The 24,765-nt window shown below is 43.4% G+C and overlaps 1 protein-coding gene and 1 long non-coding RNA gene across 2 annotated transcripts in view; one reads left to right on the forward strand and one right to left on the reverse strand.

Annotated features, from left to right (window-relative positions):
- Positions 1-11,663, reverse strand: part of LOC117162836 (uncharacterized) — a 70,856-nt gene extending 59,193 nt beyond the window's left edge. The window contains exon 1 of the mRNA XM_076627914.1: positions 11,519-11,663. Within this exon, the coding sequence (XP_076484029.1) occupies positions 11,519-11,574 (56 nt within the window). The 5' untranslated portion in view covers positions 11,575-11,663. The remainder of the gene's footprint in view (positions 1-11,518) is intronic.
- Positions 11,664-11,706: 43 nt separating this feature from the next.
- Positions 11,707-24,765, forward strand: part of LOC143305161 (uncharacterized) — a 46,081-nt gene continuing 33,022 nt past the window's right edge. Inside the window, exon 1 of the long non-coding RNA XR_013061883.1 lies at positions 11,707-12,222. This is a non-coding gene — a long non-coding RNA (uncharacterized LOC143305161). The remainder of the gene's footprint in view (positions 12,223-24,765) is intronic.

Raw genomic sequence — 24,765 nt, forward strand, 5'->3', positions numbered from 1 at the left:
GCGCGAATAAAATAGTGTGGGAGAGTTGGTGTTCTTTGAAAATCGTCCCTCTGTTCGAGAGAAACACTTTCTCCGGTCGGCGACCGATCGCGAGGACACCGTTTGACCCAGTTCACCGACCACGCTCTTGTTAATAAGCAAATCGAATATATTGCCTTGTATCGTATCGCTGCAACGATCACGCTGTCAGTTATAACAAAACGAACCTAAGACTGATTTATAAAATGCTTTGGAAACCATCGTATTAAATACAAAGCAATTGGAATAAAATGTCGAACGTAACCTGAATACATCAAAGGGTTAATTAAATCGAAGACGAAGGAGAAGATAAGTCCAATGATTGCGCGAAGCTTCGATATTGCTATTTAGCGTTCCTTTTGTCCGCACGGATCGCTGGCTCGAGCAGCCGAGCTGAAAGTGCCAACGATTAATAACCTGATACGCACGCAGCGAGGATCTTTCGTGCTCGCCATTAGTCGCAACCGCAGTCTTATCGCGCCACGGTCTCTCCACGGCTACGGTCACGATTTCGGAGACACTGGTGCGCAACCGACCGTGTAATTTACTGCGAATCAGCGTCAATTTAGCGATACTCTGCTGGATCATCGCCAGCTTCTCTTATCGACTCTCTGTTCGAACAGGCAGTACGGTTAAAGACACGAGAAAAGCAGAGCAGAGCAGGGTCACTCTTAAAGCTACGGTCACCGTACAAATTAGAGAACTTTTCATGGATTCAGAACTTTAGAACTGATGTCGTTTAACTTATATATTATGGTGCAAGATTTTTGCTTGATCGATTGGTAAATGTATAATTTTCGCTTATTATTTCTTCGAGCAGCGGGTAAATTAATTTTGTCTTCAAAAATTATTTAAAAATCGTTTTAGACTTATATTCGTGTCTGAAAGATGAAAAAAATAGGAATTGTATCAACAAGTCTTTAGATGTAAGCCAACGAAAGGAAGATACTCTGGTTTAGAATTCAAAACGAAAAAGAAACGACGATGTTGTCTAATTAGGTATTAAAGCGCATAAGTACGCAGCTTGGTCTATGAACGTTATTGATATTATTCCTTCTGGACGAACGTCACGATGTTTCGTTTGCATGCGATATTGTAAGGATCATATATAGCGCTTCCGTAATATTACTTCAAAGATTACACGCAAGTATACGGAGCAGTAGACTTTTATTAAACCCTTGAGACAGAAATCTCGATCGTCATTGGTCGTAAACATCAAAGCACCGGCGGCGCGGCGCGGCGATGCGAAGCATGGGGACACGGTTGATATCGTTACGGTGTCCCATACGGAAATTCTGTTTCACTCGACGGAATGCAGACTCATTGGCCGGTGTTATAAAATTAAGCATCGTGTTTCGAGCAATCGAGTTGGCTATCAGCTTCTCGCGAGGGAATGCGAGCTGATTACCTGGAACCTTATGAGTATCCTCGTATAAATATTCGCTGGCTTTTTATCTAACCTTTTAACTGGAAAAGACGACTCAACTCGTCGATTATCTATATTTTGAATTTTATCATTCGCCTATCTACAGAAGTTTTACGTGCCTTTTCCATTCATTTTCATATGTAATTTCTACGATATGAGGTACTCGATATAGTAAATTTACTATTTAATGATCAAAACAGCTCTCGATTAAGGAATGGTGTTGCTAGTTCGCTAAGAAGTTTAAAGGATCTACGCCTCTGAAGAAGATCAAGTTTTGAGATCTCGAACGTGGGATTAGGGCAGTAAAGCGTTGCACGCTATGGCACACTGTCTGGGAAAGGATCATTTTCGTTACGTAACCGCAGTGAGTAGGCCTGTGCCAGCTTTTGCACTTCGTCTACGTCACGGACGTGTCGGTCCAGCGTTAGATTATGAACGCCTGCTTTTCCTGACAGCTCTATAGTGATTTGTACGGAGCCCGATGTCACAACGCGAAACATCCAGAACGTTGACAGCGGAAAATTGCCAACAAGACATAAATTATCTTCCGATGATGCTTCTCGACGTAAATTACAACCGGACTGTACATTCGAAAAAAAAAAAAAGAAAAATTCTTAACGTCTCGAAGCTTCAATATCACAGAGGGAGTAGATTATTTTGCGCATAAAAATATCGAACTCGCTATGGAAATTTTTCTGATCTACGTATTCGGTGGCTCGCGAAGATATTTGAACGCTTACGCGAGTCATTGTACATGCAGAAATAATTATGATTTGATTTTGTAAACGTAATATGTGCAAACCCCTCTACCTAACATTAATTATCGAAAGGGCGATCTCGAAACAAGCGTTTCTCAAATAAACTCGGTGAATGCTCTCCGTTAATGGCTTCGTTACGAAACTACGATGTTTTGAAACGCACGCAAACGTGTCGCGATTTTGATCGATGTGTCGTTGTCGTCGTCGGCGTCGTTGTCGTCAACGTGATTTCTTGCGCGACCGCTCGCTCCCACTGGCTATTAATAAGTTACTAATGGAATCCCAACTTACGTGGGCGAACCGATAAATTATCTTGGCAAAAGCGTACTCGACAAGTTGCGCCGCATTATGCCACGACAGCTATTCGAACGTTGGACGCAATTAACGCGCGTGTTCAGTGACAATTTCCAGCGGTGCATGGTGCTAGCCGAGTGAGTCATCGATTTCAATTTCCTTGAGAAAGTGTTCTACATGTTTTATGTATGTTTGAAAATTCTGGAGCGCATAATAGATATATATATATAATCGTACTTTCTTCGCAAAGAATATTTCAAATAGTATCGTACTCGTGTTCGAAGATAATACTCAAAACTGAAGCTTTCTCTTCGCGGTTTAAATAAAAACAAACAGAAATGATGTTTCGTCGGGATTGAAGAAACCAACTGTCTAAGTATTCACAGCCGACAAATCTAATTACGACGGAGCCACGCTGTGAAATCAAGCACCGCTTGTAATTGTCATAATAAGGACGATATTGTTGCCGCGCGTCAATTACGTCGGAACACGCGTAACGCGAGGTGTAATCGGTCGCTGTCATGCAACGTCGATGGTTCACGTAACGCGTCAGCCGTCTTCATTTGATATTTCGCGATTCCCCGTTTTACATGCGACAGCTCCGAACCAGTTAGATTCGCGCGGAAAGAATGTTTGTACGTACTGTCAGTGGTGAGTGACTTGGCCGGTTGCACAACGGTTGTCTGGCAAATAGAAGATTGGGACAGGTACATAGCGCGTTGGAAAAGTTTGTTGTAGTATGATCGTCTGGTAGTGACGCGTTGATGAAGATATGTGCGATGTAATTTTGTAATCTTGGACACGGTTCACGCGTCTACAAGACAGCAAAAGATAGTTTTCATCGTCATAATCAAGGACAAAATGTTTAATCAAACCGCGTAGCCAATACACGTAACCAATACACCAAACGCAGCGGAAGTAAAAAATTCACAAAACATGGACAAACGTCGAACAAATTAACTTACATGTTCGTTGAACGAAGTCAACGTCGAGCGAGCAGTTTATTGTGTATAGAATACGAGTCAACGAGATCCGGAGCCTTAATCTTCGCGTGGAATCCGTGGAACGTTATTATCTGCGTACAACTTATTAACGTCGGATTCGATCGACTCTACGGGATCATGTAAATCGATGGGACGTGCCATACGCTTTAATGTTTGTTTCGTGCTGACGTATAACTCGAAAGATTGCCGTATATCTGCGCTTTATTAAGATAGCGATGTAACGCGCCTCTCGGTGAGCGCAATGTCGGCTTAAACGCTACGCCGCGAATTCATGGAAATTCTGCAATTTGCGCGTGCGCAACCATAGGCCCCGGGGAATCGTGAGATGTGCGGTGTAAACGCGCAATTTGCCTAGCGAATCTCTGGCAATCTGACTTTCGTCTCGCGTATGATACACCGGCGAGACATCTAAGGTATTTGAAAGTTTATTTTATTCGTTAAATATTTAGCCGATGTGAGCGATAGAAATGTAACTTTCCATTGAATGCAATCTAAGCTCATCTCAGTATCCGTCTACCGAGTAAACAGTTTCAGACTCACGACAGTCGACGGTCGAACTAACGACCCAACGAATTCCATCGTTCTTGAAAGCATCTTTTATCAACCGAGATAAGGAAACTATGGGAATAAGAAGAAGAACGAGGACGCGTCTAAATTGACTCGAGCGAAGCGTCTCGACGGTCACTCATCGCGCGGCGTTAGTATCGCGGCGGCGTATCTCGTATACGAGATTAATAGGGAATAAGCGAAGATACAGCGGCACTCGAGTTTGTAATCACGGAATCACCTTCGTCGGTCGACCACCCTCGAGATTTCCGCACGCAAGCAGAACGGAGGCCACCAGGCCCTCGAAGGCTGCCGCGTAAATCCGTGTCGGCTGGGTAAACCGAGATACAATTAGGATTTGCCGGTGAAAAAGAAGCGACCAAGAGTTTCGTTCCGCTAGCGGTGCAGTAGTCCGTGCTCGTCCGTGGTTTTATATCTGATCGTAAGGTTCGCAAGGCGGGGGACATTTTACGACTGGCACTTTGAATCGAGCTGGGCCCCGTAAAAATCGCGATCACGCGTGTTTCTCGGTGTTCCGGCTGGTTTCTCCGATCGATTCGAGATCGATGATGGCGTGAGTTGTGGTTTGGGCGGTTTCTCAGATTTCTAGTTAGTCGGAGGTATTGTTCGTGCTACGACATTCAAGTTAGAGTACTTGGAACGCATGCAACAATAATGCGCAGTAACGATATTTCATTCTCTATGGCAACGGTGATGTGTAGATGATTTTGTTTTCGACTATTCGACGAGTAGAGAGGAAAAGATATTAATTTGTGGAATTGTCGATTAAAAAATATGACAACCGTTCGTACGATCTTCTCTGTGCATCGTGACAAGCTTTGACATCCATATGGCGACGTCATGGCGTGCGCGGAGCTACATAGTTGCGGTTGATCCGCTAACAATGCTGGCTCTGTCTCACGCACGTGAATTCGTGGAATCGCCGACAACGGGACGAACGCCTGTCCCTTCGGGGAGAACACGAGCGAAATGCCTGAACGCGTCATGGAATGGATTCGCGAAATCCCGATCTCTCCTGGCACATGTGTCACAAATATGCACAGCCAGATTAAATTAGTCACTTGAGGAAATTACAAGATATTGAAGAGGCTAGGATTGCAGCACATTGAGATCATGGAAGTGTAGTGTTCCTTCCTACCAGTCTCTAGCCTAAAGTCTCTCGTCTCCTTTTTCAACATTTAAACCTTTGACACCTGATAGGTATACGACTTCGCTATGCTTAAACATCTGTATATTCTCATTCGTACTTTCACTGACCACACGCAGTCTAAGTACCTGTCATAAATCGTTCGAAAATAGAATACTGTCAAACTAACTGCCTTCAACGACTCTTAAGAAATTCGTCATCGCTAATACACATCTCAACGTGTTTAATTTAAGGCAATGATGTAATGGGTATAACCTCCTAGCGTACCGTAGCTTCTAAAATTTTTTAAATACGCTACATAAATTTTCTCAATGTACATCTAGTACTTCTCAATACCCATGAATGACTAGATTCTCCAATTTCTAGCTCGATTCTCTAATTAGTACCTCGCCAATCTCTCAGACAGATCACGCGTGAGAAAGTATTTTCTGCTAAAAACGATTTAACCACTCAAATAATTCAGCTGAAGGTACAGCGGCAGCGAGACGATCGCGCGAATTCCAACGCGGTTGGTTTCGTGCTCGGTGCTCGTTACTCTCTCCCCGTTAGCTGGCCCCTGTATAACCGCGCCTAAATCCTGTAAACGCGAGCGTTACACAGCCGTGAGCCGATATTACGGATCGCTGCGATCCTGCGAGCGCTACCGGTTCGTTCTGCATCGTTGCGTTCCCCGGGAAAGCTTTATTCCCGAAATTCAACGACTTTCTACCGTAGCCGATTGTCGTTCCATTTGCCCGTATCCTACATTTCACATAGATCGATCAACGTATCGTAGACAAGAGCAGTATCTTTTTTACAAAAGAACTAAAGTAGCTACGCTTTCAAGCTACTAGCTTACAGTTTGTAATTTTTATTTTCAATTTTATCTTCAATTGCGTTTACAATCTGAGATTTCGATCTTTCAATAATCATGCCGATTACTTGCAATTAACCCCTCTCAAGCATTCGATACCAATTTACCGAATCATCTTATATAATCCACCACCAAATCTAAACGATTTGGGTCAATATATGACGGTCCATTACGTTCAACCCACTTGGACCTCATCAGGCATATCCACGTTACCGCCAACCACTTCACATCCACGTTTCCTTACATTTCCTTCTTCCATTTCTTTTTCCTATTCGAGAGCGCCCCTCCCACTGCCAGCTCCCCTTTCCTAAGCTCACACTCTCTCCTTTCTCTATGCAGCGTCGCATCGGAGAGCAATGCGCTCTCGCGACGACGTTGTCCGGAGCGGCGCGGCGAGGTGCGCAGCTCTCCGTGTTGTGCACGCGCGCGTAGGTCGCCGCTCTTCTCGGCCGATGACGTGTTCGCCGCGCGTTTCGCGGAATGCCACGAGCAGGCCTGATTGTAACGGAGCTAGGACCGCGGGCCACTCTCGTCAGAGCGCGCCGGTGTGCGAGAGCGTGTACAGTGCACGTACGCGCGAGCAGCCCGCCGCGTGGGCGTTTGGCTCGGGCAGGTGGATGCCTGGCCCGCGGCGCTAACGCACCATCGCATCGGCCGCACACGACCGCGCCACCACCACCTTCTTCCTCTCGCTCTACGTTTTAGTTAGTCCAACGATCTTACAGCTGGATTTTTTCGTTATTTGGTTGTCGTTTGGTGAGATTAGGTTTTCTGAAGGTTGTCTGAATTTATAAAAAGATTTCTCATGCATCGAGTTTACGGCATTTAACCACGAAATTCACCTTGGTCGTTGCTACGTCACTCGCAGCAAGTCTTCCACGATTGAGACACATATTCGTAAATTGTACCGCATGACACGCGATAAAAGCAATTCCAGCGCGGACGATACGTGGCTACGTTTTCTCATAAGGGCACGCCTTACAATCTCAAATCTCGTGCGAACAATCCAAGAAACCAAGTCATGAAAGCCTCAAAACCGCGATATTCGTCTGTATACATACGTATATAGTTCTAAGCCGGCTTACTAACAATTAACTATCGGCAGATCGTGACAGGGACATAGGCCGAACACGAGGGCAGCCGTAGGAGATTTTCTTTGACCGATGAAATAAATGAATAGTCTCGCGAGCATTGCGCCTTTGTTTGTGTTCATCGTGGTCAGCAGCTTGGGAGCATGTGCGGTGATTGCCGTAACCATCGGGCACGCCTGCCTGACTGGCTGACTGCTCGCCAGACTTGGCCACTCGCTCGCCTGTCTCCTCTCTTTCTCTCTCTCTCTCTCTCTCTCTCTTTCTCTCACTACCCCCGCTATACCGGTGCACGCCAGTGCACCGAATGCACTTTACTGCACGTTGCGCCGCCAACTCGGCCTCTGCCAATGTATCACCTATCTACCTGCGCGACCGTACGCAACTGCCCCCCTCTACGCCCTTTTTCATCCTCCTCTTCTTCTTCTTGTTTTTCTCTTCTCTTTTGCCGCTTCGTCCTCCGTTTCCTCCCGGTGAACCGCTCCTCTGTGCACCTCGACAGCTCGTTTTGCTCTCGTTTCTCGCGTAGCTGCTGGCCCTTCGCTCCGATTCATTCGCCGTGTACCTCTCTTTTCGATTCTACTCGTGGATATATTGGATTCTTCTGTTTGCTTCTCCGTGGATGCTTCCTCCTTGCCTCTCTTTCTCGTCTTATTATAGTTTTACCCGCACCATGTTTACTTTCCCCTGCGTCCCATCTGCATTTATTCCGCTCTCCGAAGGCCCCCATACGTAGCCGCTTGCGCAGTAGATTTTGAAGTTTTATTTAATATTACGAGATAGATAACTACAGATAAGCTACAGATCCTCGTACCGCGTAACAGGTCAACGAAGAAATGCAGGGCTTCGCTGAATCGAAATGAATATGACAATCGTACGAGTTCTCGTCTCGATACAGCGGTATAAGTAGATTGTTCCTTCGTGCACCAGACGCCTGGTCTATAATCCCTATACTTTCTAAATACGTACGTTCTTCTGGATATTACCACTTTTTAAACCATATCTCTGGAAACCTTTTATCGAACACTCTTTCCTTCCTTCAAAATTACCACATTCCTGTGTCTTATTACCCTTCTAAATCATTGGTCTTCGTTTTCTTCTCTTTTCTAAAACGTGCTTTGAAACGCGCCTTCCTATATTCTTTCCCTCGCCTTTTTCTAGTCTATCAACTTTTTGCTTCTTACGATCCTCCTCCTTCCAATTCTACATTTCCAACTCGCATTCGAAATCTCACAAATCCCTCTTGTTACTTCCTCTACACTTCCTCCAAATTTTAAAACCTTCGTACGTCTCTTCTTCAATTTTTCACGCTCGCTTTCTCACCCTCTCGCGCGCTCTAACCCACTCACTCGGCTCTCTCCAGGATCTCCTCTCTCTTATCCAGCATCTTCCGCGCTCTCCCTCGCTCTTCATGAGCGTGCATGTCACCCTTCCCTCGGCCCCTCGCCGCGGTGCAACTCCGGATCCGACCACGTTCTTCCAACGCGCTTATCTACAAGCACGGGCGAAGTGACTCACTCGGTGAGTGGTACGAGCACTTGTCGCGAGCAGCCGCGACGCGGATGCCGATTCCCTGGGTCCGATTCCGCGCTCGAAAGGTTCTCGGCCGTATGTCGCCTGCGCAGCGGTTGCGTAAGCCGATTTTACGAGCGAGTTGTGCCGTACCTGCACGCAGGTGGACACGGACATGCAAAAGCGCGCGACCCTCCCGCCGTGAGAACTTTCTGTACCGATTTTCGTCTCACCGGATGTCTAACTAGGTAATGCTTCCTCTATCGATTAATGGAAATCGCGATATTCAGCGTCCAGGAATTTTTATATAGAGTCGTTTATTTGGCGTATTAACGCACGAGTAATTTATGGCTTCTTTGCGGAACGGATGAAGATTCTGAGGCTAGAGATATATACATTTTGGATAGAAGAATGACATGGAAACGACACATCGTAGATAAATCCAAACAACTTAAATCAAAATTCAACAAATTCTACTGGCTCATTGGCAGACGTTCCAACTTAGGCGTGCAGAGTAAAATAATGCTATATAAAACTATATTAAAACCTGTTTGCACCTATGGGATCCGACTATGGGGAACAGTATGTAATTCCAATATAGAAATTCTTCAACGATTCTAATCGAAAACTCTAAGATCCTTAATAGGTGCACCTTGGTATGTTACCAACGAAATAATACATCGTGACCTTAAGATACCTACAATTAAAGAAGAAATATCCAAATTCCCACTAAACCCACTAAAAACCCACTAGTTACTCAATTACTTGATACGTCGAATCAGATCCGCTGGCTAAAAAGACATTGGATGCAGCTAGAATCAACGTTTATTATTCACGTTATAGTAGCACGCCAGAATAATTATTTATACTATAAAAATAATATAATAATTACTTAAATAATTACTTATAATTCTCAATGAGAATTGATTGTAAAATTCTTCCAAATAAGAAAAAAGATATACCGGGTGGTTGGTAACTGGTGGTACAAGCGGAAAGGCGGTGATTCTACGCGAAAAAAGAAGTCGAAAATATAGAATAAAAATTTTTCATTTGAGGCTTTGTTTTCGAGAAAATCGACTTTGAATTTTCGCTCGGTACGCGTGCACTTTATCACGTCTCGTTATAACGGATCTCACTGTAGATCGTTGTCTCGATGGAAAAATGAAAAAAAAAATTTTATTCTATATTTTCGACTTCTTTTTCCGCTTGTACCACCAGTTATCAACCACTCTGTATATAAAGAGAGAAATTATTAAACAAAGTTTAGTTGACGAACATGTATTTAGGTCAGTATGCATTTTTCCAGCGACAGATGAAATTTTTATGTCGACTTGCGTATTTGCGAACGTAACGTTTGCCCTAGTTATAGGTGAGAAGTATTGGGTTGGCAATTAAGTGATTGCGAATTTTGTCATTTAATGGTATTGACAAAATCCGCGATCATTTACTTGCCAATAAAATCTCATAAATACGCAGTGTTTTACACGGAGTCGTTTGTTTGGTACAATTAAGTTTCGTTTGGTGTAATTATGTTAGTAATTTGATACTTCCGTCGGTGATAAGTGTTGATTACCGTGTTCGGTCGTGCTAAGATTTTTACGGCGCTTTTCTCGGCGAACGATCGGTCAACATACCGTTCGTATCAAATTTAACGTACGAATAAAGTCAGTGAAATGTATGCCATTAGGAAAGCAGTATGTATATGATAGACGTTAGTTTCTAGTGAACTATCCAATAACGAGTTATCAACATCGATAACTAACAGGTTGCCATACACCTGCTATTCTCACTCTATATATTATAAAGATTCTTGTTCGGATCATTCCTAAATGTCTTACTTAATGAAGCGTAGCTTTAACCTTGGAAAATTTGAATACAAGTTATAAGTTACGAAGGTTTCTTCTCGAAGCTTGCAACGTTCGGATGAGTATGTTTCGTATGAAGTTGCAATACGAAGTGGATGAAATATAACTTTACGGTGCACACGTTACACGGGTTGAAGTGTACTGCGTAGAATATTTATTGGATTTTGAGAACGTAGAAAGTGGTAATCGGAATAGTTGCATACTGAATAGCACGTTCGCGTACGCTACACGGCAGAAACTTTATACCGTGCTGCTATAAGTGACAAGTCAGAAATGCTTGATTTACGCTGGATTCGGTGTGAAGGCGGACCTTTTTTCAGGTTAAATATATAGTGAATGGTTTGACCACTTATACCAGCCAAGTTCTCGCTGCATCTTTATTCTTAATATACCCACCATTTGTATGACAAATTACAAAGAGTATGGTGTAGATCGTAGCAACTTAATTTCCACATGGAAGATCCAATACGAGGAAATTAAGGTTTCTAGGATAGCAACGTATTTCTTGTGAATCATTGCGCGTCTTTCTGTACAGATGTTGTGAGATTGTGTCACTAGTACGATTCATACAAACTAAGATTCAACCCCTAAGAACTTAAATTTCGTGTATCTTTATAATAAATACCAGACAATATGACGAAGAAAACGCTTTGATAAACAATTTGTATTTATTTGAAAATGTATAAAAATACGAAGAAACGAAAAGTGGTAATACAACGAAGGAAAAGTCTTAACGTCGTCAATTCGATCGTTCATTCGAAGCGAGATTCGCCCAGACCAGTTGAAAATTCCATCAACTACGTTTAACAATGTACGATGAAAATCGGAACTCAAGCCAAAGCAGCAATGTACCCCAGCCATTTCTCATAAATCACACACATTAGCCGGTCGACAAAGAATCGAGAGAGACACTCCCAATCCGAAATATCACCGGTAACTACAACTTCGTATAATCGATAACTCTCTCGAATTTCCTTTATGCTTACCTCCCATTGTGAACGACGACGCACAGGTAATGCGGCAAGAAATTTACGAGCGACATTTTTCCCGGTTCTTATGATAACCACAGAGCCCTGCACGGCCCCGACCAGATTATATTCCTCGAGACGCTGATATTTCCTCTTACGCTGGCGCGTATTCCGCGTGGGAGTGTGAGATCGGATCTCGTTCAATTTCGTCGAGAGTTAATAGCCACACGACTTCACGTAACGGCACGGTGTCCGCGTTTTTCCGCCGCGTTGCATTTACTTAGGCCTGGTGCGCACGCGTGCAAGCGCACAATGGCGCATTGAAACGCGCGAACGCCCGATTACTCGATTACCAGCCTCGATACGGCGCCCTCTCGACCGATTGAAAATTTCCATCGCTTCGGCAACACGGCTCTTAATGGTCCGCACCATCTACACGATTTTTCGCCAGATCGCCGTACTGTGATTCCACGGCCGCGCCTCTCAGTTTCGCCGCGAGTCTGTTTACAAACGGGCAAAAAATCGAAATGAAATAGTGGATTAGCGTGAAATGCTGAACGTTAGCGAGGGAACAATTAATAAGCCGGAGAACGTGGGAATGGGCGGGTGCAATTGTGACGTTGAGTGTTAATTCGTTTCGGTAGAGAAGAATGGATCGACTGCGGCTGAAGCTGTGTTATCCGAGCCTCTGCGGTTATGTAGGGATGAGGCTGCTTATGCAGGTTTGTTTGCTCTTACAGTCTGCTCTTGCGCTACGCGTACTTTGTTGCTTCATACTGACAAATTGAAAGATCCTCAAAAGAAGTACGTGCAACGATAGTCGTTGATATCTAGTGATCCGTTCAAGTAGGAATTGGAAAAATATAGTGCAACGCATTCGCAATCTTCCCCTTCTTTTGCATAGTGTTCGTTCTATGCTTTGTTTTAAAGGCAACAGTATATATGTCGAGTTAGCATTGGGGTTAGGGGCGTTTAACGAACTTTCATTTGGATTAACCATTTTTTTTTTTTAGTATACAATACAGATGATAGTTAATGGTAGAAATATGATTATTGCAGAATAAAGTTCACTAGCAATAAACAATTTCACTACACAATAATAAGTTCTCACTAAAGACTCGTATTATAATAACAATGATTACTTAGTCACTAAATGAATATAGTAATAAATTCCCAAGGTGATTATATGACTATTACAAAATTAATCGTGACGATTAGATACTCGAGATGCTAATGACAATAATCTTAGGTTCAATAACGAATACACGGCGAACAGGATAACAAATGCGCTTACTTGTCAAAAATCTAAGTGGAACCGAACTCCTGTACTTTCTGTGGTACCCCTCTGTACCCTTTGGGTCAATTATATTTTTAAGGAGAGCTATACAACTACGTCATACCTCTTTTAGGTAAAAACGTCCATCCCGTGATGGTGGCTACGTTTAGCGACCAGATGTGTCACTTCGAGGCCAAGCCTACTGTCATAAATCTCGGGCAAACATACTCGGATTAAATCATAAACAACTACTTCTGAACTTTATTATTTAAGTACAGCTATAATAAAAAGTCTAGACTAAAGTATTGGGAATTTTTCCGATGTTCTTTCATCTACGACATATATAGGGTGGTTGGTAACTGGTGGTACAAGCGGAAAGGGGGTGATTCTACGCGAAAAAAGAAGTCGAAAATATAGAATAAAAATTTTTTTAATTTTTCCATCGAGACAACGATCTACAGTGAGATCCATTATAACGAGACGTGATAAAGTGCACGCGTACCGAGCGAAAATTCAAAGTCGATTTTCTCGAAGACAAAGCCTCAAACGAAAAATTTTTATTCTATATTTTCGACTTCTTTTTTCGCGTAGAATCACCCCCTTTCCGCTTGTACCACCAGTTACCAACCACCCTGTAGATACACGCACTTTGCGTAGAATGTAAGTAGATACTAATAGGTATACGTACGAGAAAACAGTCAAAGCGCGGGTAATGTGTGATGATTGTGAGGAGAGACGTCAACCGTGACGTCATTCGAAATGACTCGGGGAAACGACCTTGATTAATTAATTCAGTTTGAACGTAAAGTAGATTGAAAGATTGCAAAAGAGTGGCGCGTGACGTCGTTCTTACGTTAGACAAGTGAAAAGCCTTGAATAGACAATTGGATTGAAATATACCATAGCGTATTCATAGTAAAATTTGACATTTAAATGTTACCGCGGAAGAACGTTTCGACGTTTCGCCGACACTTTCTACGATTGTATTTGTTGTAGATACAATTATACTCGTAGAATTGTTTGACTTGCGTCGATATTCAAATAGAAGCAAGTGAAATGAGATGAAACCACGGCAAATTCATCATACCAGCTGCTTCTCTATAATTAAGTACAGCAATGTAACCTTTCGACCCGGTTTCGAGGTTCTGAAATCCCTGCGCTTCGCGGGTTGCGGCACCCGTTAATTAGCTAATAATTAATAACGATTTAACGAACGTACATGAACCTGAAGAATAACACGAGTAACATAAGTCGATATAATGTGTGTAATTCGACACATATTCTGTACTATAAACAAACTTATTGTAATATCATTTATTTTATTAAGGCGATTAATTAGTAAGGCGATCAATTAGCAGATTAAATAGGACAATTATCTGATATTGGAATAGGTTTTTTACCATGTGGTATATTTCATTCTTTCCTTCACTTCCGAATCCGTGATCGTACCTCAAGTGGAGAATTCTGTAAAACAGGAAGCAGCTATCACGCGTGCTTCCGTGGCTATCTTAAGCTGTTTAATTGCGACGAACATCAATCATCGTACCGTTAATCCAACGTTGAATAAAGTGCACTATGCATCCATAATGCGCCGTTAATCAGCCGTTTACATGTATCTATCGTTCTTTTCAGCAAAGGATGATAAAATCGACGAGTTTTGGGAAAACTTGAAAGCTTAAAAAAAAAAAGAAGGGAGTATGTCTTCGTATGTGATTTCAGAAAGGAAATTAGGGAAATTGAAGAAAACAGCGATAGACCTATGCCGTTCGCACCTCGATCAATTAACGCAGCCGATCGAGAAATCAATCACGATTGTCGAATCGCGAGATATCCAATCGATCGATAACATTAATCACCAGCCGGTTCCTTTTTCTTCGTCGCGTTTCAGTTTGTGATAGTAATCTCTTGCTCGCAGCAGGATGCTGCTTATACGCGATAATCCAGCGGGAACTGAACCACGCGACTAACAAACCATTTATTTGAAAATTAATTACAACATTATGACAAATTTTCGTTCTCATTCGCGGATTAAGATGGTAAGTCCAATTAATCGAATAATCCGGCGAACAATCACGCGGCCAATTAAAGTAAGACGATAAGGTCGCGTATTACTCGAATCGGCCGGTTAATTGCTAATTGAATCAGTTCTTTGATCTCGAGCCCATAGGCAGCGTTCGTCATCGTGTTGCGATTAATCATCGGCTTAGAAAAAGTACTGTACTCTTCCATTATGGAGTAATTCCGCATCGGTTACTCTTAAACACGACGAATGTGGGATAACATTAGGAAAAAGAACGTTGATGATGCCGTGGCTGCGTGAGATAGAAAGTTTCCAACGAGAAATTTACTTATTTACGATCTTAGTATGTGTATGGAGGGAAAGAGAATATGCAGGTGTAAGTACTTACAGGATAATTGCTTTTCGATCGTGATTGACGTTAAATGTACCGGGTAATCGCAAATTGGTGCGAAATTTACGGGATCGTTTATGGAAAGTCGTAACGAACGCGGATCATTCTTTGCTACTTTTCTAATTAGCCCGATTTTCATCGCAGAGAAATAACACGTTCAACATTTCCGACCATCGTCGTATTCCTTCCTCCCTGAATCGTTCATCGTGCAAGCAACTCCGAAATCTCGGAAATCTCCGCGTGGTCGATCCGAGGCGAGAACGAAGCGAGTAGAGATCGGTTCTCTCACGATGCTGGTAGAACGATCGTACGCGAGCGTTCACGATTTTGCGCCCGCGAGATCGCCAACCACGATGGCAATTAGCCGATAGCTCGGTCCGTCGACGAGGAGGCGGAGAAAGGGAGATGGAGAAAGGGTAGGAAAATGAGAGAGAGGATGATCAATGATAATGATTCCTTCGAACGTGATCGACACGGTCGGCGGATCGGCCACGTGTGCCGCGGATATAGAGAAAAAGAGAGAAAGGGAGAAGTTACGTTTCACCGCTTCGATTCTGTCTCGTGGTCGAAACGATGTTTCTCCACCTTCTCCTTGATCCACAGTGCGAAGTCTTGCCAGATGATTCTGCTCCTCGGTTATTTCCATATCGATCGAAAGCAAGCCTGCAAGGTCTCTAGAAAATCGAAACCTCGCAAAGTGTCTTTATTCGAGCGAATGAGAAATCTGCGACCAAGTCAGTCGTAACGACACAGTTGGTCACTATGTGAGCCAGTCACGGTCGTATCTAATAATCGGTGTCACCTCGCCAGTTTCACATGCATTGAAATATCGTCGTTGGCAGCGTGTGCGGCTGCGCTCAGAGATTACCGACGTGAGTCACTCGCACGAGAACGCGAACATTGCGAAGTAAACCGATTACGCGTTATTTATCGACGCTCGAGTTATTAGAATCGTATCAGACACGACGAAAGTAAGGTTTATGAAACAATAAAATGCATGGTTTGTTGGTTTTTCTTCTTGTCTTCTTTTTCAGTCTTTTTTTTCCTGCGATCAGGATTAGCGGAATTTATAAGACACATTGGCTGAGTGAAATGCAATCGGGAAACTGGCAACGTTAATAACGTTGAAGTACAGTGGAAGAAACGATAAGGAGGGAACGTATCGAACCTACGCGTCGTAGTTTTAGCGAAATTTCATTTGCTTCTTTGTGCAGCTTCGTTTCGCGTGAGTTGTTGGAATTCATACGATATATCGAATTTATAGCGTTTATTGGAATATAACACATCTGGATAACCGAAGGGTGGCAAAGCGAGTGTTTCGACTCTTCGTGGAATCGCCACGTAACGACGCAACGCGACGTTGCGAAATGTCACCGGAAGAATTCGATTTTCAGCTTTCACCGGCGTCGGTGACATTTCGGTGGACGCTCATTAAGGGGCCGGCGTTCCTCGTCGATTAGTCTCGGCCTCGATCGATCGAATCACGTGTCCCCGTCGCGAAGCAAATCGTTCGAACGTGCGGATAGATCCGCGACCGCAGCCCCGCCGTGATCTCCTCGACGATAAACGCTGAAAGTCAATTGCCACGAATCGATTATCCGGCTCCTGTCCGCTTCGACGCTCGCGCTTGTACTTGTACGACGAAAGTGTCGCGTTCGAAAGTTGCTGCACGAACAGAGTGTCGAACTTTTTGCGATTAACCCGTTGCCCTTTTTAACTTCATTTTAATCGTTTAACGTCACTCGAGTCTATCGAATTTACATTTTGATTGTGAAATGAACGATACTTCATAATATCGTAGTAAACTATTTTTCTGTTTTCGAAATTATAGAATTTCTGTTTGCCTCCTCGATTCATGTAACGTACTTCTGCAATGTATCCATCAGTGGAATTGATTTCTTCTACTTTAACAAAACTTTTGACGAATCGATGCTTCGTTGATTCGTAGCTCTCTTATTCGCTCGAAGAACGCATTTCCGCTTTTGCGCCGTGCAAGAAACTTTACAATTTACGTCTCGAAGCTACGCTTCTTCTTGACGGCGGTAAGAGTCATCGATAGTAATTTATTCGACGCGATGATTCACTTGTCACCTGAAGCGAACTTCAGTCAACGCTCAAACACTCAAACCTCGAATATCCTCGAACGACAGATCAAGGGACGGACCGGTCGCGCGATAAATTATACTGGATCGATCCGATCTGCCTCGATGATTTACGTAAATCTTCTGGGCGTTGCGTCGCGTCCATCCGATCCGATTTAATCGATTCTGCCATTCACTGGATTAATGCACAATGAGATTCGATCAAAGTCGTACGATTAAACGCACGCCAGCGTCTCGTGCGTTCGCATTAATAACAATTTTTCGAGATACGAAAATCACTCCACTTTTGTTCATATTTTACGCGTGGATTTTTAACGAATTTACACTGACGAAAGATTCAGCAAGACTTCACGTAAGTAATATCCTTCTACGAGGATAACGCAGTATATTGGAAAGAAAACTTCTCATTATCAATGTTTCTTTTATCAGTTGACTACTATTATTGGGTTGGCAACTAAGTGATTGCGGATTTTGTCATTAGGTGGTATTGACAAAATCCGCAATCACTTAGTTGCCAACGCAATACTACTACTACCACACATCTTCCTTTCAACAACTCGCCAGCTTCCTTTCAACGATATAGTTCAATCTCGAGGTAAAGGATGCTCATTGTAAAACATTGTTTCGACGATTTGGTAATCTAGCTTCTACATAACAACGCAGGAGTATCTCTCGTTATTGAACAGACATTTCCATTTTCTCTTTTTCTTCCCATCTTATTATCCAGCGTTTACGAGTTAGCCAGTACGCACGATAACCTGCCAGCTTCGTGTCGGTTAATACGTCGCCAGCAGCAAGTTAGGCTGTCGAGCAATGTTGCGATAGGAAGTTGAAGAGGTGTTGGGAAAACAGGGTGTTTCTGCGTTGGAATAGATAAAGGGGGAGGATAATGGGAAAGGAAGAATAGAACAAGTCGAAGATGCGAGGGAACAACGAGGAAGCTTGAAATAAACGTACACTCTGGCCGAGTAATGAAGTGAATGGCGGAGCGACGCAGACGGAAGTCCAGAGAGATGATTGATAGTAAAATAAGGGGAAATGTGCGTGACATTTGGCAGATTACAAAAGAGAGAAAACGTATGATAGTATATAAAATAAAGGAGAAAATCAACGATATAATATTAACATTTGTATAGAAAAATATAGGTCAAATGTAATGAATTTTTCTCTTTCTTGCGTTATTAAGTTTCGAGATCAATTTGTACGTTTGAAACATCTAACGTGTTTAGAAACGACGCTTTATCGATTCGAAAAACCTATCGAGAAATTTGTCTTATCATAATCTAACTAGCTTCCCCTTTTTATTATATACCCACGTGGTATACCAAAATAAAGAAAAGAGAAAAAACTGAGAGAAAAGAAAACGTTGCACGAATAATAAAAGTCGAGAAGATCAGCAACAGGGTCCAGTAGAAAAAGACGAATAAAAGCCGACCGAAAGAGTAAAGAAACGAAGACGAACAACACGAGACGGGGATGTCCTAATAGATTATTAATTTACACGTCGGAGATACTCTGTAGGAAGGCGGAGTGCGCTGGTAGCGGCACACCTGTCCCAAACCTGTCCCGCTTGATTATCTTGCATTATGCAAAACGCGTTTTTTATCGTGCTGCAACCCCTTAATAAACGGTTGTCCGGTTAACGGTTGACATAATACGTCGGCTATTAGCAGCGGTGATCGGGCCGTTTCACTTCCGACGACTATTCATCCCTTCCACGTCCGTCTTCGTGTCCCGACACGTTTTATCGTTCGTTAGACGATCGTCTGCTTATCACACGTGAATTCAAGTTCTGTAGAAAATCGAACCATTCGACAATTTCGACGTTCGGAGTGACAAAAGCAAGGGAATTAATTTTTTTAATTTTCCAGCTGTACTTTTTCATTCTCACGTCAACTGATTCGACTCGTTCGATCTCGAAGACGCTACGGAAGAATCGTCATCGATATGCGTCATTTCTACGTTCAGTTCTATACTGTAAATGGTCTCATTTACGAAACCTTTCCAGTTCTCTTTTCGATTGAAAACGAACGCAAGAACGAGACATAAGAAATTCGAGTATCACAGCTGAGGTAGATGCAAGGAAGGTAGTTGCGTGTACGCAGTTTTCACACATAAATCTACGCCTCAGGATCGGTAACGATCCGATAAAAAGTGTGCTCACCTCGAAAAGCAATCTCGACGGTACTCTTGAAGGAAATGCGTGGCGCGTTAATCGCGAATCTGCCGATGACGTCGCTATATCAGGCGGTGGTGAAAAAAGGACGAGCATCGTGGCAGTGCGGCACGTAGTTCTATCTACCTGTTCCTACGCGGCTCGCACGCCCACCTGGGTAAGCGTTGAATTTATCGCGTTATTAATCTGCGAGCTGGAGTGGCGCGCACGCCTCACGACGGACGACGACGGATTTACGCGCGATGCGCGACGCACGATGCGCATACGTTGATACGTCCGTTTACAGTGCGCGGGACAGCCCCTTCCTTCGCTTTGGTCAAAGTCGCACGCGATCAAGTTGTCAGGAAAATCGCCTGTCGAGGATAGATCGCGTTGACGAGTGAAAACGAACCGAAGAATAGAATATCGAAGGCTATCGTTCCGTTTCATTGATTCTATCGGCGTCATTAATTATTCGGGATAAGACAATGTTTAATGACGAGACGTAGCGAAGAACCGCGCTGTTATTTAATGGAATATTAACCTTGATGAATGATGGGAAATAAACGATAAACTATGTTTGAACAATGGGCGTGCGTATAAGTAGGTAAACTAAGAGTACGTTGGAAAAAGAATATTGGAAAGTTCAATGAATTTAATGATAACTTTCACAGTGCGAGTGATTCATATGTTACGTGTTACTTTTACAACATCGATTCGCTTGAATCAACTTTTGACTGACTTTTTGAAAGTAGGTGACAATATAGAATTTGTAGATGAGAAAAATATGGACGCCTGAGAGTTTCTAAACTATACTCTTGGAAAGTAATTCGTGTAAAAGAAATACGATTATCTGCCATAATTCCGAGAATTTATTCGACTGTTTCATTTGTACGAGTAATGATTTCGTAAAAAATCGGATCTATTAATAATCTAAGCAAGTTGGTACACGCTATGTTTCTACTTTCTATTCCAAATATTAAGACATGAAAAAAATCGAACGGTTTCGATAAGTCTAGATTTCGATGTCTGTTTCGATACTTGCATTCTAATTTATAGTGACCCCTTGCATCCACAATCGTTTGCAAGTTAATTGATTCGCCACAGCGGAAATCTACTAGAAATCTTTCACTTTACGTATCACTGCTTCGACTAACAAATTTCTCCTCTACAAACGCTACGTTCCGACCACTTACCATCGACGATAATAATATCCAAAACGTCGTGTCGGACTGATAACGGTAATTAAGTTCATTATTCATTGGAGAGCGTTTACGTTCAACGACAACATAGGTAATGCAACAACGAATGCGTTACACGTAACGTACACGGATAAAATACCTGGATTTATATCCCATACGGATTGTTAAATTTAATTAAAAATTAAAAATTAAGATTCGAGATATTTTTAATTCGATTTAAAATGAGAATTAAATTCCTTAAATATTCGAATCGGTTGGACGACGATGAATTGTATAATTATATATAGCTACGAATACGTAATCTTCTGATTTGAAATTATAGTTTCTAATTAACCTGTTAATTTATCTTCTAATTAATGTAAAAATTAATTTCACATCTAAGAAGTAAATTTCCATCAGCAATTCGATCTGCGCACTTTCTATCGTTGACTTCCTCGATGAACGAGGATCGAGCAGCGGTGATCGCGTACACGAAATGGCCAATAAGTCAACGTTCCATGTTGCAGATCCATGAAAGGAGCCTCAAAGACGCCTAAATCGGCGTCGAGCCAATTTCCCTGAGCCTCGCGAGAAATCGCATTTCCCGACAGTTCCTTTCCGATCCGTAGCCGATACGCCACGGCGACGATCGTGAGAGCGAGCAGAAGCTGCCGCATCGCGATCGTAGATTCGTAGAATCGATGGATCAGGTTATTTGTACGTGGATATTAGAATCTTCGGTCGTAGCAGAGTGCGGTATCGTTAGCAGTGCACAAGTAAATTTTGCGGAAGTGATCGTTGTCGGCGGGAAGTATCGATTACTCGACATATCGAAGCTCTGCAACAGCCTCTTAGCGTGATACTTCCTCGCAATATCTTTTTCCCTGCTTTATTATTTTCTTTCTTTTCTTATTACACTTGCTATCGTATTTTTCTGTACTATCATTGCTCTCAGCCCGTACAGTAATAATACTAGCAATAACATCGCAAGTGTGCGAATGAGAGTTTGTCCGACTAATAATCTCATCCCTTGGAAAGACTTGCACAACGTGCAAGACCGTTTATGGACCGATATTTTCACGTAGCTTTACATCTTTATATTTCCAATTGCGCAGAGGTTAAGGATAGATATAACCAAAAGGTACCGATAGAATACCATTACTTGGCGTTTCGATTTAAGCTGCTGGCTATAGCCCATCGCTCACGACGATCAGCGCGACACGCCGGCGAGAGTTCACGACGAAACGAAGCGTATCGGAGCCTAGCTCGGCTCCGTTCCACCGCGGCGAATGGGCTACATGCAGGTATCCGGCAAGAAGGCAGTCGCGGCCAGAGGCGATTAAAGAAAGCGACACGCCGCATATGTCACAGCGTTCACACGCCCCGGCGCTGCACCGACACCGACACCCACCGCGCCTCACAGCTCCGCCGCGCCGATAGGCAGGTTCGGTGTGTATACGGCAGCAGCCAGACCGTTTTCACGTTACCTCGAACGCGTTCGCCCGTTCCTCTGTATCGTCGGCTCGTGACTGTGCACCGGCCCTCCGAGATGCAGGTAGCTCTCTCGCGTACCTGACCCCGTGAATGCGATCGCGAACGCGCGTCCGTTCCGCTCGGACGCAGTCCGCACGTACACCGCTCTCCGCGGCTCTGTTCCTTATTATTGACCGGCCTCTCGCGCCCACGGACACGCTGCACGACTATCCGCAACCGGCCGGTAATTGATTGCGCGCGAGCCCTCGACCGTTCAACCGCGATCGTCCACTGCCTCTTCGATTCGTGTTCTCCACGGTTTGTTCTTTCCTTCTTCTCGAGGAATGGGTGGGGACGGATCGCAGGTGATGAATCGCTCGATGGGATATGTTTAGGTTTGATAAGGCGAGCAAGCAAAAGCAGTTGAGATGACCGGTTCGGTTTGGCGTCGATGGCAATTATTCTTTTCAGTTAAACTACGTTCTCTTCCATTCGAAAGCTACGTACGTTTCACAGGCTCGTTTACTACATCGAACGTATTACGAGGCAATTTGGAAACCGAGTTACTTTCGTGCGATTCTCGTAGTTCCGTAACAGCTGTACGAAAGTAACTCCATTGCCTAATTTCTTCCAAATCAGTCGATTTTTCCTACGTCGTCGATAACGTCGTCCTCTACGTTCGCTCAACTGCGATTCGTAGACCACATTCCATGAAATCGCCTCGATATCCACTGGTACGTACGTAGAATTCCACGGTACAATGAGAAAGATATTCGATGGAGCGGAGGCATGAAAGCGCGGAACGAAGAAGGTAGGCGCAGGTCATCGAGTGAGCGCGGGCAAAAGGAACATCTCGTGCACGTTCCGCGCCACATAGAGGCGCGTCGCGGGCAAAAATGAGTGGGGGGACACGAAGTACGAAGGAACAGGTCAGAGGAATAGAACGCAACGAAAAGGAACGAACGTCCGGGAGAAGAGAAAGACGGATCAGAGGCAGCGCGGTCATAGCGACCGTAAAATAAACAAGCTGGTAATAAACCGGCAGCGATGTCCAACGTTGTAAATTACCCCGCCACGGAGAGACCTAACGCGGCACGGAGCCAGTCGCGTTTTATGGACCGCCCTGCACAATTCCCGGATCTGCGATGATGGCTCAATACAAGCTGGACACGCGGTGTGTTCTATCGCGGCGTGTGTCGCTTCTTGGAATCGACGATATCGCTGTTCCACCATTGCCATTGTGCGCTGCAAACCTCCACGATTGTTTAGGAAGATCGTTAAGCGTATTTGAGCAACAGTGCTGAAAGGGGTTAAGGTTCGAATACTTTCGTATTCGCGTAGATCGTTGTTCGATTATCGATGGTCGTTGCAAGGTAGATTTTTGATTTATGAAGTGGATGTAGGAAATACGTAGTACGTACGGAGTAGGTTCGTAAGATAATGTAGCAAATGCAAGGATAATCGTGTTAAACCTATTTATTTTCCATAATATTTAAGCCAGAGCTGTATTTACCAGGGAATTTAACAAAAAAAGTTTGCAAATCGTGGAAAGCGGTAAACGAGCAACGCCACGAAATAAATACCTAAAGATTCATTTTCATGTAACAGCACGGTGAAACGTTTTTTTGACGAATATATTTAGTTAGCAATTATAAGACCATTAACGTGCATGATCTAAGAGTTGCGCGCGGTACTATATTTAAATCGATTTATCTCGCATCCAAGAAAATCAGAGTAGAATTTTTGATGGCCTCGAGACACGAAAGGATGGAACGCGTTAACGGGAACATTCAGCGAGCCTAGGTCAATGTCGATCGACCTCTCGCTCAGGCGCAGTTTCTTTGCCAAATACGAAGGTCGATCGATCGAGGATGTAGTGGATGACGTAGATCATCCTCGATCTTCGTCGTTGCAAAAGGTCAACGCGTGTATCTGGTCGTTCTTTTCGGTAGAAGAGAGCGGCGAACGTTGTTCGAATACTTTTCAGCATCAACTTCGTAATATATTATTGGTATATAAAATATATTTTTTTTTTTTCGTATCTTGTAAATTACAAAATGGAATGAATTTCTTGGATCGGCCGCATCACGACGTTCATCCATTCTACGAAAATACCCAACTATCGTCGATCGATTCCACACCGCTTTAATTCGCCGAGAATGTTGTCGAGTGACTTTTACCCGTTTTTCTCGTATACGTGGTGGCTCGATTCGACTCTCCGGATGGCCTTGGGAACGCGACAAAACGCAAAACCGCGACGCGGAGCGACGCGTCGATTTATGTTCCACTCGTTTTAATATGAAACGCGAACAACACGAACGCTTCGAAGAAGATAAGCGCTTATCAAAGGCAAGCTCTATAAATGACAGTAATTATGCTACTAAAAGGAGAAGCAGATCGCTTAACTGCCACTTAACATTTTTAGAACTCGTATGATTGTAAAAAAATGCGATTCTTAATTTATTCCATTACCGCGTACACGAGTTTTATCGGTACGTTCGATTTCCGTTTACATTACCATAGAATTAGATTTCGATCGAATTAAGTTAAGATTAAGTTCCAGTTAAGACAGAATTAGGCATTAGGTTACGAATTAGAGTTCTTAAAGTTACGAAATAGCCATGAAGCGCCGTATGACCCGCAGAGAAGGCGCGAAAAAATGTATCC

The sequence above is a fragment of the Bombus vancouverensis genome, chromosome 2, assembly GCF_051014615.1.
Source record: "Bombus vancouverensis nearcticus chromosome 2, iyBomVanc1_principal, whole genome shotgun sequence".
Lineage (NCBI taxonomy): Eukaryota > Metazoa > Arthropoda > Insecta > Hymenoptera > Apidae > Bombus > Bombus vancouverensis.